Source organism: Cibotium barometz, chromosome 9 (assembly GCF_041138505.1).
Source record: "Cibotium barometz isolate CiBa-2024 chromosome 9, ASM4113850v1, whole genome shotgun sequence".
Lineage (NCBI taxonomy): Eukaryota > Viridiplantae > Streptophyta > Polypodiopsida > Cyatheales > Cibotiaceae > Cibotium > Cibotium barometz.
The window spans coordinates 47,775,552-47,793,900 of record NC_141054.1 but is presented as its reverse complement, the minus strand read 5'-3'; the positions used below and the strand labels follow the sequence as shown (position 1 = coordinate 47,793,900).

Here is an 18,349-nt window from a genome sequence, read left to right as displayed (position 1 = left end):
TCCTAAGGAAAAAGATCCAAGTATGGAGCAAAGAAAGGTTGCCTGAGGTACATCACCTTTGTATCTATGTCCTCGGGAGGATCGTTGGCTGAATAGACCATTTAAAGTGTTGAGGAACAACCACTCTTGCGGACCCACCGTTTCACTTGAAGAGCTGAAAGGGTTGGTGTAGAAGGTTGGTCTCTGATTCCTTCGAGTGCCACAAGCATATCATTTTGAGTAAATTGTATGGAATGGTTCCGGAAACTGATCAAGGAATCGTATTGATACAACCATTCTTGACCAAGGATCATATCATAATGTGCCAAATTCATGACTTGGAAATCCAATTTGTCACAATAGTGCTGAATTCGAAAGGAGAGGTGTTTGGCAACGGTGTTACACAAGGATGTGGAACCATCGGCAAGCTCTACTTTAACAGCACTTTTAGAAGTCCGAATTTTCAATCTCTGAGTCAAGGTGGTTCCCACAAAGTTATGAGAACACCCACTGTCAATGAGCACCTGAATAGGGTGAGTGGAAATAGAACCTTGAAGAACCAAAACCTGAGTAGACCGCTGGGGCAACGGTGAAGAGGCAGCTTGTGCTGTGGCAGTAGCGGTAATCACTGAAGCATGTGCAATAGCATGGTGATTAACTCCACGCTTTCCTTTGTCAACAACTAGGGGTTTCTCCTCGGAAGTGGAGGGTTCAACATTAGAATTTTGTCGATGGGTTGGTCTTTTGGGACACTCAAACCAACGATGAGGTCCATTACAAATTGTGCACAATCCTGTCTTTTGTTGATTCCGTCCAGAAGGAACAGTAGAAGGACGAGGATTGCGAGATTGGTCACGTCCTTGGTCCCGTCCACGATCCGAATTGCGTGGTTGGAAGGATTGAGAATGTCGAGACCGAAAAGAGGACGATCCTTCTGATCGGCGAGAGTGTTGAGAATTATTCCATCCCTAGGAAGGGGTGTGGCTCTTGAATCAATGGTTATGTCCTTTGGACTTAGGGGTGTGTCTTTTAATGAATAGACATGTCCTTTGATAGTGACCCATGTGTAAGGGTATGACTCTTCACAGGTGTCCTTTCAGTTAATAAGAGATTAAGGAGTAATTAAGAAGAGATTAAGAGAGTTAGTCACAATCGTGACATTCCCTCCCACTTAAAATAAGACTCCGGCTAAGAAGAGATGGTTGTCTTTGAAAGAATTCCCGAAGAAGTTCAGAATATTCCTGTAAGTCTTCATCACTTTGCCAAGTAGAGTCGGAATCATCAAGATCTCTCCATTTAACCAAAAATTATGTAGTGAGCTTATGTCGTGTTTCTTTCTGTCTGACATCAAGAATTGTCTCTGGAATTAAGAGTATGTGTTCATCTTCGATTTTTGGAAGATAATCCAAAATATCTAAAACTGAAAAATCACTGTCCACAAACTTCTTGAGCCAAGAAATATGGAAAGTTGGATGAATTCTATCCCAAGAAGGCAGTAACTCCAACTTATAACTGAGAGATGAGTTCTTCTTAATAATACGAAAGGGTCCATAATATCTTGGGCAAAGCTTTGGAAAGACTGATTTCACTGTCTTGTATTGATGAGGGGCAATATATAATAATACCATGTCTCCTTCTTGAAACTCAATGTGACGACGGCGCTTATTAGTTGTGCACTGATATTGCTCTTTGTCACAGGCGGAAGCCTCTGTGGCCAGATCATCACTCATAAGAAAACGCACCACTCCCACTAGATACTTGATGCACAAACAACTGGATAAAAACGCAAGAGAGAAAACAGTGACCTAACCTACTCAAAATCTTATTCATATACTTGTCTATTACAATGCCATGTTGGAAGCTTAGCTTCCCTTGAAAAAGGTCACTTGTACTCCTACCTATGACCCAAGTCCCAAGTGGGAACTTGAATGACTAACTAAGAGACCTGGCCCTCTTTATATAGGCCCTTATAATTTGGCCAACTAGACCAAACCTGGCCGACCAGCACTTCTGGGCGTTTTCCTCCTGTCAGGCTACTGTTGGCTGCCTACCAACTGCGGCTATACTACTAAATGCTCCACGCTGCCCTTCACAGCCTTGTGAGGCTGCCGCCTGGTCCACGCCTTCTCATCCACTGCTGTTGGTCACTGGCTACAGTCTTCTTGGTCCAACTCAGCCCTAAAAAGGTGTCTAACCCTGTCCTACTACCTGTCCACATCAGAAGAAGCATGTCCACGTGGCATGCACGTGACATCCCCCCCTATAAAACTTGATGACGGGGATCCAACCTGCCTCTTTGGATGACTATCATCATCCCTCATTCCCTACCGTGTCTCCTCATTGTCATCCTTGGACGTCTGGCAACTTGACTTGACCTGGAAACATTGCTATTCTCTGCAATTGCTCCGCTTGAAGAACTTGCATCTTGATCCACTGAGTCCCCCTGCCTTCATGCACTTTCCCTTGAACACGGGGTCTTGGTGTCCTTCCTTGAGGCTGATCACTGGCATCTTCGCTCTACCCTTGGATGACTACCATCCCTTGGAACCAGTATTCTGTTAGAAGTCATCTCCTGTCTTAATCAGACACCAGGGCCTCTGTTGTGGGTGTGCCCGCCCTGTATAGGTGTTTTATCATTTTTCCTCACTCCCCGTATTTTTTCCCCATTTTTTCCCATTTTTTCATGGTGTGGATGGATGCCACATGTTGGCAGGAGCCTCTGGTGCTGGCCGACTGCACCTCATGTGCTCCTGGTGGCTGGCTGACTGCCTATGCTGCAGTCGTGGAGGTTTTTATGCTGGCCGACCTGTTTTGTACAGTCGTGGAGATATTCTGCTAGCCGACTTGCTTTATGCAGTCATGGAGAGCCCTCAAGCGCTGGCCGACTGCATCCATGCGGCATATAAATAGGCCCCATGCTCCTCACCATTTTCTCATTCAGTTTTGTACGGGATCTTGTGTATAGAGAAGAGTTTACACGCCTATCTCTCAGATCACACAGAGTCCGAGATAAAAGCAATACAGCGGAGCTTCTTCAGGTAAACTATGCTCTGATGTCTCGTATTATGCGAGACAAGGAGCCAACTTCCGTAAAGGAAGCCCTCTCCCAGGATACTTGGAGGAAAGCCATGCAGGTGGAACTTGATGCCATCAAGAAGAACAACACATGGGAGTTGGTACCGAGGCCGTCGAAACGGTCAGTCATTGGTGTCAAATAGGTCTTTAAGACTGAATATGCGTCTGATGGGTCGGTGGACAAACACAAAGCCAGACTTGTGGCTAAAGGTTATGCTCAGCGGCCAGGCATCGACTACGAGGATACCTTTGCACCGACAGCACGGATGTCCATGATTCGGACCGTTCTTGCCCTTGCTTCTTCTCAGAGGTGGCCCGTGTATCAAATGGATGTAAAATCTGCGTTCCTTAATGCCTGCAGGTGGAGGTGTATGTTGAGCAGCCTCCAGGCTTTATTGTTCTAGGATCCAAAGGGATGGTTTACAGGTTACGTAAGGCCTTGTATGGTCTTAAGCAGGCTCCTAGGGCTTGGAATCAGAAGATTGATTCCTTCTTTGTTCGGACTGGATTTCAAAGATCGGTTGCAGATCCTAACCTGTATCTCTTTCGGAAACGCGGCATGGTCACGATTATCATCCTTTATGTGGATGATCTCATTCTCACCGGCGGTCATGTGGAGCACATTGGTGTGACGAAGGCTGCCTTGTCAAAGGAGTTTGAGATGACCGACTTAGGCTTACTCCACTTCTTTTTGGGATTGGAGATCTGGCAGATCCAGAGGGGGTTTTTTGTCTCTCAGCAGCGGTATGTTCATGAGTTGCTTGAGGCCTTTGGGATGGAGAACTGCAAGCCTATTACTTCGCCGATGGACCCAAACACAAAGTTAACCGTTACTGATCCTTGTGAGCCAGTTGATGCCTCGCAGTACCGGAAGTTGGTTGGTTCATTGATCTGGTTGCTGAACACCAGATTGGACTTGAGCTTCTATGTGAGGCTGTTGAGCTCTTTTATGCAGACGCCATTGAAGTCTCATTGGGACGCAGGATTGCGAATCTTGCGGTATCTGCAGAGTACGAAGGATCTAGGACTCTTTTCCACACGAGGGGATGGAGTCAGACTCCAAGGTTGGAGTGACTCAGATTGGGGAGGAGATCCAGACACGATCTACTTCAGGATACAGTTTTACCCTCGGCTCAGGAGCAGTTTCTTGGAGTAGCAAGAGGCAGCCAACTATTGCCCTCTCTTCGACAGAGGCAGAGTACCGGGCTGCTTGTGGTGCTGCTTGCGAGGTTGTGTGGTTGCGGAGGCTGCTAGGCGAGATTGGGTTTCCACAGAAGGAGCCCACAGTCATCCAGTGCGTTTGTACAGGATCTTGTGTATAGAGAAGAGTTTACACGCCTCTCTCTCAGTGTTTCTTGTGCTGTCTATTTTCTGCACTCTACTTGCTCTTGTGGACCCAAGTTTGGTTATCATTTCCGTTGCATATTTTGACATATTCCTATGGGCTCACCGGTATGCCCTTTGGCATCCACCCACGGACTGCCTTTTCCCTATGGCTTTGCTGAGCACCAACCATCCTCCTTGGAGATCTATCCTTAGCTCTGTTCCTTGCCTCGGACTGTGCACCTTCTCTTGGGACTACTCTTGGAGCACCGGAAATCCTGCTCAGTGCTGGCACTCTGATACCAATGTCACATGCGGAAGCCTCTGTGGCCAGATCATCACTCATAAGAAAACGCACCACTCCCACTGGATGCTTGATGCACAAACAACTGGATAAAAACGCAAGAGAGAAAACAGTGACCTAACCTACTCAAAATCTTATTCATATACTTGTCTGTTAAAATGCCATGTTGGAAGCTTAGCTTCCCTTGAAAAAGGTCACTTGTACTCCTACCTATGACCCAAGTCCCAAGTGAGAACTTGAATGACTGACTAAGAGACTTGGCCCTCTTTATATAGGCCCTTATAATCTGGCCGACTGGACCAAACCTGGCCGACCAGCATTTAATGCTGTCGACCAGCATTTCTGGGCGTTTTCCTCTTGTCGGGCTGCTGTTGGCTGCCTACCGACTGCGGCTATACTACTAAATGCTCCACGCTGCCCTTCACAGCCTTGTGAGGCTGCCGCCTGGTCCACGCCTTCTCATCCACTGCTGCTAGTCACTGGCTACAGTCCTCTTGGTCCCACTCAGCCCTAAAAAGGTGTCTGACCCTGTCCTACTGCCTGTCCAGATCAGAAGAAGCATGTCCACATGGCATGCACGTGACACTCTTAGACGCTGACCATCTTATCCTTAATCTGTAATAGAATATCTAGCATTTCCTGAATGAGTTGGTCTGCTGAAGCCACTTTATGTTGAAGAACAAAGTTGGCAAGAATAAGGGGAGTATGGCCATAAGCTGCTTGAAAAGGTGTCATTCTAATAGCTAAATGATAAGAATTATTATAAGCAAATTCCACCAAAGGTAAATATTCTTTCCATGGAGCTAATCGAGACTGACCATAATGACGCAGCATTTCTTCCAGAATCTGATTAACTCCTTCCGTTTGTCCATCTGTCTGTGGATGATAGGCAGAGCTAAAGAGTAAATTTGTACCAAGAGACTTGAATATCGAAGTCCAAAAATGTCCTATAAACTTTGGATCTCGATTAGAAACTATAGATTTTGGCAATCCATGAAGTTTGAAGATATACTATATGAACAGTACTGCAATATCTAAAGCCTGGGCTGCTTTCTTGCACGGAATGAAATGTGTCATTTTAGAAAATCTATCAACCACCACAAGAATCTGTGTATTGCCTTTAGAAGAACGTGGCAATGAAGTGATAAAATCCAAACTAATACTTTCCCAGCGTTCATTGGGAACTGGAAGTGGTTGAAGAAGACCAACTGAAACTTGTTTGCTAGCTTTCATACGTTGGCACGAGAGACATGCTGTAACAAACTTAATAACATCTTGCTTCATTTGCGGCCAATAGTATGTAGCTGTCAATAGACGATGTCTTGTTGATGCCTGGGTGTGCAGCATAAGTGACCTCGTGTGATGTTCTTTCACCAATACTCTTCGAACATGAGTATCATGAGGTACACAAATACGGTCCTGATAATATAATAAACCATCCACTATTGTATATGCTCCATAAATCTTCAAGTCGGAAGGAGTTGCATTCTAAGAATTGAGAATTCGAAATGCATTTCCAAAATCACGATCCTTTGAATAACGGTCCTTGAAACTTTGAGGTATATCCATTTCAACTGTAGAAATAGCCAAGACCGAAGCTGGCGGCATACGACTGAGGGCATCCGCAACCACATTGGTAAGACCAGGAACATACTCAATTGTCATATGAGAATTGGCTAGGAATTCGACCCAGTGCGATTTCCTAGCATTCATAACTGGCTGCGTGAAGATATATTTCAAAGAATGATGATCTGTTTTCACCACTGAATCCGCACCAAGGAGATAATGTTTCCATGCACGATAGGCATGAACAATAGCCAAAAATTCCTTGTCATATACCGGGTATCTTACTTGAATTGTAGAGTGCTTATGACTGTCACGCAATAGCACGTCCTTGTTGCATCAAGACGGCACCAGTGGCAATATCAGAAGCATCCGTGTAAACATCAAAGGAGAGAGTAGGGTCAAGAATAGCCATGACAGGAGTTGTTGTCAAAGCTGTCTTTAAATTTTCAAAAGCTTGTGTTGCGGCTTCAGTCCACTTGAATGCAAGAGCGGAATTTAGAAGTTCTGTGAGAGGAGCAGCTATTTCGAAAAATCGATGAATCTTTGTGTGATAGAAGTTGGCAAGTCCCAAGAAAGAACGAACATCATGGATGTTTGTGGGAGTTGGCCGACTGACAATAACTTGTATTTTCTTTGGATCCACAAAAATACCGTCTTCTGAAACAACATGTCCAAGGTACTCCAAGGATGTCTTGAAGAATTCACTTTTGCCTGGATTAATATAAAGAGCATTGTCACGAAGCACCTAGAAAACGATCTTAAGATGTGCCTTGTGTTCTTCCATATTACGACTGAACACCAGGATGTCGTCAAGATAGATAATGATGAACTTGTCCAGAAAAGGACGAAAAAGATCATTCATCAGACTCATAAATGTTGCAGGGGCATTGGTTAACCCGAATGGCATGACCAAGTACTCGTAATGACCATATTTTGTGCGAAAAGATGTCTTATATTCATCACCTTCGCGAATGCGAATCTGATCATATCCACACTTAAGATCAATTTTGGAGAGAAGACCTTTGCGTGGAGCAATTCATCAAACAATTCATCAATGCACGGAAGAGGATACTTATTCTTGATGGTCAACTTATTAAGGGCATGATAGTCGATGCAAAGGCGCATAGACCTATCCTTCTTTTTCACTAAAAGTACTGGAGCTCCAAAAGGGCTTTTGCTTGGTCGAATATGTCCTTTCTCCAAAAGTTCAGTAAGTTGTCGCTGCATCTCCTGAGATTCTGTAAAAGAAACTCGATATGGACCACGAGTAGGTGGAGCACTGCCAGGAAGGATATCAATAGCATGGTCGACTGGTCGTCGAGATGGGAGAACCGCAGGAAACTCCTGAGGAAAAAGATCCAAGTATGGAGCAAAGAAAGGTTGCTTGAGGTACATCACCTTTGTGAAGAAACAGCACTTTTCCAGCCCTAAAAAGGGATTTTTTGGAATATTTTATATTTTATATTTTTGAGGTTGTTTCTTGTCTTGGCTGCTAGCCGACTCCTGTATGGTGACCGACCAGCACCCCTCTATGCTATAAATAGCACAGCCTCATACCTCATCACCCGTGTACCACTTCATTGCCATATTAGGTACCACCTGGCCACCTCCCACCTCTCATATGAGGGCTCTTGTACATATCTGCACTCACCTTTTTATATATATTCACTCACATATTTCATGCTGTGTGGTTTTACTCTGATCTCTCATATATCTGGTCCTTTTGTCCTTTTGTCCTCACATGGTATCAGAGCAATCGTGAGCAAAGGGATTGAAGACCTCGAGAGCACACAGCATGGATCGTCTGCCCGCACTCCCGGAGGACCGATTCTTCTCACCTGAAGATGCTTCTCCAAACTCTGATCTGGACCACATAGGGAATGGGATTGCTTACTCAGTGGAGGATCCTGTTCAAGATCATACTTTGGGAGACTATCAACCCATGCACATCACCTCATCCACACCTCACCATCACGATCGCCCTCTCCGACTTCATCAGATTTTGTTTCCAGAGGGGGGTACATTCCTTCTGCCATTGTGTTTGTGTGGGACCCTGGCATACTTCATCTTCTCTCATGGTCCCCTTTTTTGGCCTGAGAGGGGGTGTGAAGAAACAGCACTTTTCCAGCCCTAAAAAGGAATTTTCTGGAATATTTTATATTTTATATTTTGAGGTTTTTTATCATCTTGGCTGCTGGCCGACTCCTGTATGGTGACCGACCAGCACCCCTCTATGCTATAAATAGCACAGCCTCATACCTCATCACCCGTGTACCACTTCATTGCCATATTAGGTACCACCTGGCCGCCTCCACCAGGGGTTCACTGTGTGTTTTCCTCTGCTGGTTCAGGCCACCATCTGGAGGACTCATACCAGCCAACGTTCGGCTGTTTTCTGGCGCTTGCATCAGGCCTACATTAGCACACATCAGCGTTACATCTCAGCACATGCCAGCACCTACTTCAGAGCACTTATCAGCGTTTATACATCAGCTCACACCAGCGTTTTGCTCCAGCAGACACCTGCGTTTTGCTGCAGCTCACATCAGCGCTTGTCATTAGCCTGTCCTCAGTTTTACATCTGCGTTTACATCAGGTGTACATCAGCGCTTATCATCTAAGCCTTACATCGCTTACATTAGCCTGTCCTCATGCTTACATCTGCGTTTACATCAGACACCACCTCAACGTTTACATCTGGGCTGACATCAGCCTCACTTCAGCCTGTCTTCAGCGCTTACATCTAGGCTAACATCAGCCCTCTCTGCTACTTCGGGACGCAGCCCTCTACATCGAGACAGCAGCCCCCTCTGCTACATCGGGACGCAGCACCCGTGTCACCAGAGCTTGCACCACTCGGGACAGCAACCCTCTCTGCTTCAGGTACGCAGCACCCGTGTCATCAGAGACTGCACCACCATCCTCGTCATCGACATTACCTTTTTCCGCTGCCACTATCACCTCGGAGTGCTTTGCCTCATATCGACGCGAGCCTTCGTCATCGACCGTGCTTCAGCTCCGACGTCCTTCTCTACTTCTGCACTGGTCTTCTTTTTGCTCAGAGTCACCTCTCATATGAGGGCTCTTGTACATATCTGCACTCACCTTTTTATATATATTCACTCACATATTTCATGCTGTGTGGTTTTACTTTGATCTCTCGTATATCCGGTCCTTCCATCCTTTTGCCCTCACACTTTGTATCTATGTCCTGGGGAGGATCGTTGGCTAAATAGACCATTAAAAGTGCTGAGGAACCACCACTCTTGCGGACCCACCGTTTCACTTGAAGAGCTGAAAGGTTGGTGTAGAAGGTTGGTCTCTGATTCCTTCGAGTGCCACAAGCATATCATTTTGAGTAAATTGTATGGAATGGTTCCGAAAACTGATCAAGGGATCATATTGATACAACCATTCTTGACCAGATCATATCATAATGTGCCAAATTCATGACTTGGAAATCCAATTTGTCACGATAGTGCTGAATTCGAAAGGAGAGGTGTTTGGCAACGCCGAACGGTGTTACACAAGGATGTGGAACCATCGGCAAGCTCTACTTCATAAATAACAACACTTTGAGAAGTCCGAATCTTCAATCTCTGAGTCAAGGTGGTTCCCACAAAGTTATGAGAACATCCACTGTCAATGAGCACCTGAATAGGGTGAGTGGAAATAGAACCTTGAAGAACCAAAACCTGAGTAGACCGCTGGGGCAACGGTGAAGAGGCAGCTTGTACTGTGGCAGTAGCGGTAATCACTGAAGCATGTGCAATAGCATGGTGATTAACTCCACGCTTTCCTTTGTCAGCAACTAGGGGTTTCTCCTCAGAAGTGGAGGGTTCAACATTAGAATTTTGTCGATGGGTTGGTCTTTTGGGGCACTCAAACCAACGATGAGGTCCATTACAAATTGTGCACAATCATGTCTTTTGTTGATCCCGTCCAGAAGGAACAGTGGAAGGACGAGGATTGCGAGATTAGTCACGTCCTTGGCCCCGTCCACAATCCGAATTGCGTGGTTGGAAGGATTGAGAACGTCGGGACCGAAAAGAGGACGATCCTTCTGATCGGCGAGGGTGTTAAGAATTATTCCATTGGGGATTAGGCCGGGAGATAGAAGTGCCAGAAGGTTCTCTGCGACTATCTCGGTTCATACGAGATCCATTGGCTTTCTGAAAGGCATTAGCTCGACCGGAAGAGGCCGAATTTCGAGAATTAATGTCTGCAGCGCGCTCGGCGTATCGTATGGCATCGGCAAGATCGACAGGGTTATATTTCTGAACGTCGGCACGCAATGTGGGGTTAAGACCTTCAACGAAGGCATGAAGTTCGTCCGCTGGGGACAAAGAGTCAATCTCCAGTATCAAGTTGGAGAACTGAGAGATATAAGAGGCCAAGGAACCAGTTTGGTCCAAATGACGTAAGTGAGTACGGGCTTGGAAATCCACATTGGCAGGTATGAACTGCTTACGAAGGACCCGCTTGAATTTTTCCCACGTTGTAACCGATTTTCCGACGTGCTGTCGTCATTGCCACCACAATAAAGCAGTGTCTTTGAGGAGGGATACCGCAAAATCACCTTTTCGGAATCAGAAAGGGTCATGGTTTCAAAGTATAACCGCAGTTTGTCGAGCCATTGGTCGAAGATCCCTTATTGCGCTGACCACCATAAGAGTCGGGGGGTTTAATTTCCAATTTCTTTGTTTTACTGGCTTGTAAAAGACGATAAAGAGTTTTAAGGTCGTCACCTTCTATCTCGGAAGGAATGACGTCTACGTCTGCTAGAACGGTTGCTGAAACATCTGCTAATGGTACGGAACTCGTGTAGGAGTGGCGATCCGTGTGGAGCTGCTTGATCTGCGAAGCCAAGGATGCCATAGACTCCTAGAGTTGCTGTTGGAACTGCTGCTGAAGTTGCTGCAAAGCTGGCTGCCATTCCGGAGGGGCTGGTATGTCAATAGGTTCTACCATGAGAGAAGATGTTGATGTAGAGGCTTCAAGGTGACGAGGCTCTGGGGGTTTTTGCTGTTGATGACGCCGTTGGGCTCTAGTAAGAACCATCGACTGGAGGGTGCGGCATCTGGAAATCCCGAGAGGAGAGGTGACGTACTGGTGAAGCGGCTATAGATCATCCAGTATAATAAGGGCGATCCTCTGGGACTGGGCTCGCACGAGAGTCTGCTCTACTGGAGAAGAAGGTACAAGGGTGGGGGCAGCTACTGGTGTCAAGGGTGTATATTCTGGTGTAGAGGGACGCACCGTGAATGAAGATGGATAAACGTCCTCAGAATAGGTGCAATATTCGTGAAAAATGATGCTACACTCGGGGAGGATAGCGCCCAAATAAGGATGACGCTCGAGTATAAAACAGTAATGATCCAGATCTTGTGCAGAAGTACGAACACGGATCACCCACACGTCAAATTCTCGAAGATGAGAAGTCGGTGTGGCTATCTAAATACGGTAATGAGTGGGCTCGAAAAAGGGGGGCACACTGGAACAGAGGTTGAGACCGGTGGAGAAACACGGGTAGGAGAGGGCACTATGGACTGAGGGGTGTATCCTATAAATAACTGAAATCATAGGTTTCCTTTGCCATAAGCCGTCAGAGAAGAGGGTAATGTGTGTCCACGTGATCTGAGAGGTGCTCTTCAACCCGTAAAAAGTGATATTGAACCCGGAGGAGTGGAGAGCCCGCAAAAGAATGAAATGGCGGGTTTCCAATATTCTAATACTCCACATTATGTGAGATTTTTATGCCCAAGAAAATGGAAAAATCACACCTAAAGGAGGTTGCCATAATAAATATTGTTGTTACCAAGGAGATGGTGGCCGGCAATCCAACAAAAATCTACAACTGCAAGCGGCTAGTCCAAGCAACGGGAGTGGACAGCAGGCAGCAAACGATGAAGGGGACTGAGGAGTACGGAATCCAAGGAGAAGAGGGACGGCTGCAAGCTGGCGCTCGTTGAACCAACCGTGTGCAGGGTGGCTAGAAACTGCAAGAGAACGGCCGTTGGCGCCAATTCGTGAGGGGGCCGATTCGTGAGGCAGGTGGCGCCGATTAGTGAGGGTTTAGAGACCCATACTAGAGCTCCTAGGATGATTACGACTCCAACCATATACTGTTGTACTCATTGTCACTTTTGTACTCCCCCATATTCATGTATTCAGGTATCCATGTACTCATGTACCCCATTTTGACTAGTAGCATTAGCTTCCCCCCTACTGATGTATTGTGGGGCAATCTCTTTTCGTTTCCAGACAGTGTATCAGATGTCACATGGTTGTAACTTTGGTCTCATAGGTCACTTTCGCCTTTTGAAGACGTTAATATAACATTTCATTTCTCTCTCTCTCTCTCTCTCTCTCTCTCTCTCTCTCCTCAAGGCTCCAAGAGTCGAGCCATCTTCAACCATGGCATCCTCCTCACGTGCCGGGGCTTCCCGTAGAAGGACAACAGGATGAACATGGTGGAAGGAGGTTAACTACACCCCATCCGCTCATGGAGACGATTCTCGGCCATGGGTATGCGAGCTTTGCCCGTACCGGCGAACGGGTGGCGCCGACAAAGTGAGAGCCCACCTCTTGCATGAGAGTGGCCATGAGGTGAGGTTTTGCACGAATGTCACGCCCGAGAAGAGACGGGAACTTCTTGACAAGCTTAGCATCTACGAGGCGGTCGAAGCGACAAGGACACCACGAGTGGCCGTGGATCCCGCGACAATGGGGAGAGGAACTCAAGCCTCTACAATGGAGTCATGTGGTGGATCGGTATCATGCACACCATCACCTTCACCATCAAGTCGGAATGTTACTCCATCCACGACACCGGCACCCTCCATCTCCACGGCCTCTCAACCATTACGTGGCCCACGACGACGACAATCTACACTTGGGGAGAATTGGAACCCCAAGTTGAAGGAGGAGGTGGATATGGCGGTGGCCCGCTTCTTCTTCCACGACCACATTGTCTTTTAAGCGGCTAGGTAAGTGCAATCGATCATTGCTAATTCATCATTCATGTTTTCATCATCCTAGTCCCCTTCTCATTAGTAAATTACTTTCTTGAATAGGTCGGAATACTTCAAGGTCATGGTTAAGAAGATTGGGGAGTATGGCTCAACCTATACGCCCCCCTCATCCAAGAGCTTGCGCACTACATTGCTCGAGAAGGAGAAGCGCATTGTAGAGCAAGCGGCCGACAACACAAAGCAGCAATGGCAGAGGAACGGAGTCTCCCTCATTGTGGATGGATGGAGTGACACCCGCGCGAGGAGTATTCCCGCGGAGAGATGTACTTCATCTCATCTCATGATACATCCGGCACTGGGAAGAGCGCGGATGTGCTTGCGGCGGAGTGGGCTACCACCATGGAGATCGTTGGCCCCGAGCATGTAGTGGGCTTTGTTGCGGATGGGGAGCCTTCCAATAGGGCGGCGGGAGCTATTCTCCAAGGTATGTATGGACATGTCACGGTGTCCTTTTGTATGGCTCATTGCCTAAACAACCTCCTCAAGGACATCGGGGCATTACCATGGATCAGCCCGCTCATTGAGGCGGCCAACACCATGGTCTCCTTTGTCCTCAACCACCAAAGACTTCGGCATGAGTTCAACAAGAGGTCCTGTCTCTCTCTCCTCAAATATTCCGACACCCGGTTTGCCTACAACTTTCTCATGTTGGGCCGGTTGAAGGATTGTAGCGGTGCTTTGAGGGGGCTTTTCCTTAGCGACAAGTTTGTCGCCATGCAAGAGTCCCATACAAACACTGGCCAAAAGTGTAGGCTACGAGAGGATGACGCCTCTTGGTGGGAGCGTGTGAAGACCACAGATGCTATGGTGAGGCCCATAGTCCACCTATTGAGGATTGTAGATGCTATGCAACCATGCATAAGCAAGGTCTACGAGGCCATAGATCGCATGATAGAGAAGTTGAAACATTGCCTGACGAAGACAGATACGAGGAGATCCATGCCTTGTGTCTAGGAAGGTGGAATTCCTACTACTCTCCATTGCATGCAGCAGCTTATGTGGTGGACCCAGAATTCCAAGGCAACAAGCAGTAGAACAACCGGGAGGTGAGCGCTGGATGGAGGATCATCTTGGAACGTCTTGTGCCTGATGCATCGGTTAGGCACAAGATCAGGGACCAGCTTTCGCTGTAAAGGTCATTTCATGGCTCCTATGGCTGTCATGATGCACAGGTTGCCCGCTCCAAAGTTGGTGCTGCTCTATGGTGGGAGGACTTTGGTTCGGATGCACCAGAGCTGCAGCAGCTTGCCATCCGCATACTTAGCCAAGCCGTCGGCTCCTCTTGCTTGGAGCAACTTTGGAGTACCTACAACCACATTGCCTCTAGGAAGAGGAACCGACTCGGGGTAGAGCGTGCCAATGACCTTGTCTTCGTCAGCGCGAATTTGCGAATGCTTTGCAAGAGCGTGACCAAGAAGGCAGATTCCTTCACCGAGTGGGAGATGAGTCAACAAGAAGAGCAACAAGAGGATGAGGTGCAAGAGCAGCATGCCAGTGAGAATGAGACTGAGGATGAGATTGATGCTTCTTTGGCACAAGCTACCCATGACCATGAGGCGAGCACTTCACGTGGATGATCATTCATGGATCATGATTCATGGGCCTTACTACTTAGCTCTAGCCTCTAGCCTCTAGTCTTCAGCACTTTTTTGTCATTAACTCATTTGAGTCCGTCCATGTATTCTGCCTCCTTAAGGCTTAGTCCTAACTCCTGACTCTTGAGTCATGACTCATTTTGTATCACTTAATTATTAATATGACTCAAAAGCTTACCATTTTAGTGTAAATTTGTGCTCATTTTGATGTACTTCCAAAGTAGAATAAGTGTAGAGTAGAAAATTTAAAAAAAAAAGTATTTTTTGAGTGTCATTCCCTCCCCCGTCCCCGTTCCCTACTTATGGCCGTCCCCCGTCCCGTCCCCGTCCCCGTCCCCTGTCACCGTCCCCCGTCCCTTGTGACTATGATGTAGACATCTACCCATGTTACATGCACAAGCGCATTTTGAACTGACAAGACCGCCCGTCCAAGCGTTGAATAGCTCATGAATGACAAACAGGTGAGTCCGTGTCAAGGGTACAAACCCTTGTTTCTGAACAGGAAAGGTAGCTCATATAAGTAGCATCTTGGTCATGGATGCTGTAAGCAACCTTGGCAAGACCAAAGAGAAGTGACCTCTCATAGAACATGGGAAGAACGGTTGCAATGGGGGTCAAGGAAACCCAATGCTCTTGGAGATCTCCAATTACTATTCAATGGCTCAACATCAAATCTCTTTGCCAAACACTGATTTGAGAATACAACTACTACAAGGAGTCCTACTCTGTATCATACCCTTGTGGTGCACATTCCTCAAATCCCTCAAAAACCCTCAAAAACATATTCATAGAAAGATTCTAAAGTAGCTCAGGGGGTTGAAGACTTACAGCACAAAGCTTTTTAGTGTTCTTCACAGCCTTTTTCAGATTTTCCAAGGTAGCCTGATGATACTCTTCAGATCCCCATGAGAAGTCAAAGCGAGCAACTAGAAAGCATACACAGTCCCAAATTAATTAAAGGCTACCATAAAGGTCATTTATCTGCAAAAACTTGTGAAACTGCAGTACAAAACTAGGCCTTTTTTGGTCCAGGGGTGTGTAGCCTGGTAGCAAAGCCTCAGGGCGAGGACCTGGGTATGCCAGACTACACCCAGTGCCCACCAATGCATGCACTGAACTAAATAAACTATAAACCGCATAAAAAAGCAATAAAAACTAGGCTTTGGGAAAGAGCAACATTCACAAAACAAGAGACTACTAAGGATGTCTATAAGTAAATATAATTCGCATCTGCAACAAATGATGCTGCACACCCAAGATTTGATGCTACATACAATTCACCTTACTCAAAATTGGATGCCCATTATACCTTATACCAGGAAAATGATTGAAAATGCAGCACCTACCAGACATTCCAGCCCTTAAACATGACTCGATCACTTCAACTGAGCGTGATTTTGGTCCAAGTGTTCCAATGATTTTAGTCATGGCCGGGAAAAATGACTGCGAGACAGACAAATTTGCTAAGCTACCGCAGGAAAACATACAAAACATGAAAGTGTGCATCCATCCACATAGATACTGTAACCATGGTGAAACTGAACACATACAAAGCATGAAACCATGCTTCCATCCACATAGATATTGCCCCGATCTGCTATGCAGCTGCAGGAGAACAATGAAACTATGCATCCATCCACATAGATACTGTCATCATGTGCTATGCTGATATAGGATATAGAACACATACAAAATTAGTGAGAAGTAACTTACATGTTTAGATGGTTCTAGGATGGAAGCCAGCCGGATGGGCTCCTCCAACAACAAATGAGAGGCCTGCATATTGCCCTAACTCAGAAACCAAAACCTTCTACACAGATTTGGATGGACTTCAGAGAGCCGATCTTGTCTCTTCGACGGCCAAAACAGTAACGAAACCTGTATTGCAAGTCCACGACAGGTTATATTTTAGAACTCAGGTGGGCGTGTTTCATCATAGGGAAAAAATCATTCATAAAATGAGTCAAATTCCATACAAAATCAAACAACTATGGGCAGATTGTCAAAAAATGCGAAGGTTTTCTCTGCTGCAGACGGTAATGTGAGGGTATTGAGTAAGATTTTCCCCATCACAACCTGCAGACTTAAGGCTCCCTGTATCTATGAAGAAGATCAGAGCACACAACGCTCTAACCTGTTTTACAGCTCGAGAGATGGACTAATCGGAGAGGGGTCAAACAAAACCCTGACTATGGGCTGGTGAGGGAACCCGCAAACCCTAATTCGGGCACACAGCAGCCTGGGCAAAAACCCTGGAGTGCGCTTTGGAAGGGCCGAAACGACGACAGCGATGGTGGTGTATGTTGTGGCGAAAAGTCAAGAGTCCCGACGGGTGCAGCCACAACAAGAACCACGGCGGCCTTGAGCGTGTTTATTGGACCATGGTCGACGCACCCACATGTCACACGCAACAAACGAATAAGGGCCCTCGAATATACTTTCTTCCCAACTTTATTTTAATACCTAGTCATTGCGCCTTGTGCCTCCACCCTTTGAAAAGATTAATCTCTTTCAAAAATAAAACCACAGATGTTTTTTATTTACAATGACAAAAATTCCCATGGATTCAAAACTGAGAATGCATGTCATCCCAAGGATTTTGGGATTTGATCTGGTGAGAACCTTGTAGCAAACCATCCCAAAGTTGTAATTAGCAGTCACTTGTTGAAGGATGTTTGTGGGCTTGAGATCCCGGTGCACGATGTTCTTCTCATGCAAATAGGCCATACCTCGGGCTATCTGAAGAAAAATCTCTATTGAAATGGCCAAAGGAAGCTCTTCGACCCTCAGCCTATGGATGAATACGCCCAAGTCGCCCTTCATCCTCTCCATCAAACATGGATTTCTCCTCCCTTCTTGTGGTAAGTTCATGTGGCTCACGAGACGACTAGCAATGTTTTTAACTCTACATCTAGATTGGCATTCTGATCCCTGAACTTCTTCACAATAGGCCCATCCAACTTGCCTCATGCACATAACCAAACCTAGATTTTGACCTTTTGATGCACCATGATACACGATGCTACACGAAAAGCTGCCCACATTGAGGACATCCTCCTACTTTCCATTATGCTTGAAAAGTCTCAAAAAAAATGGTATGCTCCTCCCCCTTCATCTTTCTATATCAGCGTATCCACAGGAGACGGACAACTCGATGAGCACAATCCAGGGATATGCTTGCCAACAACAAACACACACAGGTAGAGTTGCTCTCTCTTTTGCGAGTGTGTGCACGTCTGGTTTTATGCATGCATTAATTAAAAACGTGATTAAGGATGGCTACATGCATCTAGAGATTTACCATGGCCAAGAGGCACCTTAATGACCTTCGCCTTCAATCAAGTCGCTCATTATTCTAATTGCACAAACGCCTTCAATCAAAATGATCTTTTTTATTTTTTGATGGGTGTCTTGCCCACGGAGGTGCTGCTACGCTCTAAACCAATCTCCGGTTGCTCTAAACCACTTGCATT

General features: G+C 46.3%; 1 protein-coding gene across 2 annotated transcripts in view; it reads right to left on the bottom strand.

Moving 5' to 3' along the window:
* Positions 1-17,306, bottom strand: part of LOC147635643 (pyruvate kinase 1, cytosolic-like) — a 55,088-nt gene extending 37,782 nt beyond the window's left edge. Inside the window, exons 1-4 of one of the 2 annotated variants that reach the window (XM_086803014.1) lie at positions 17,011-17,306; positions 16,590-16,754; positions 16,223-16,319; positions 15,705-15,802 (exon numbers count right to left, since the gene is read on the bottom strand). In XM_086803014.1, coding sequence (XP_086659140.1) covers positions 15,705-15,802; positions 16,223-16,319; positions 16,590-16,658 — 264 coding nt within the window. In that variant the 5' untranslated portion in view covers positions 16,659-16,754; positions 17,011-17,306. Of the gene's footprint in view, positions 1-15,704; positions 15,803-16,222; positions 16,320-16,589; positions 16,755-16,852 lie in introns of both variants that reach the window. The other variant, XM_086803015.1, reaches the window with a different exon arrangement.
* Positions 17,307-18,349: the final 1,043 nt, after the last annotated feature.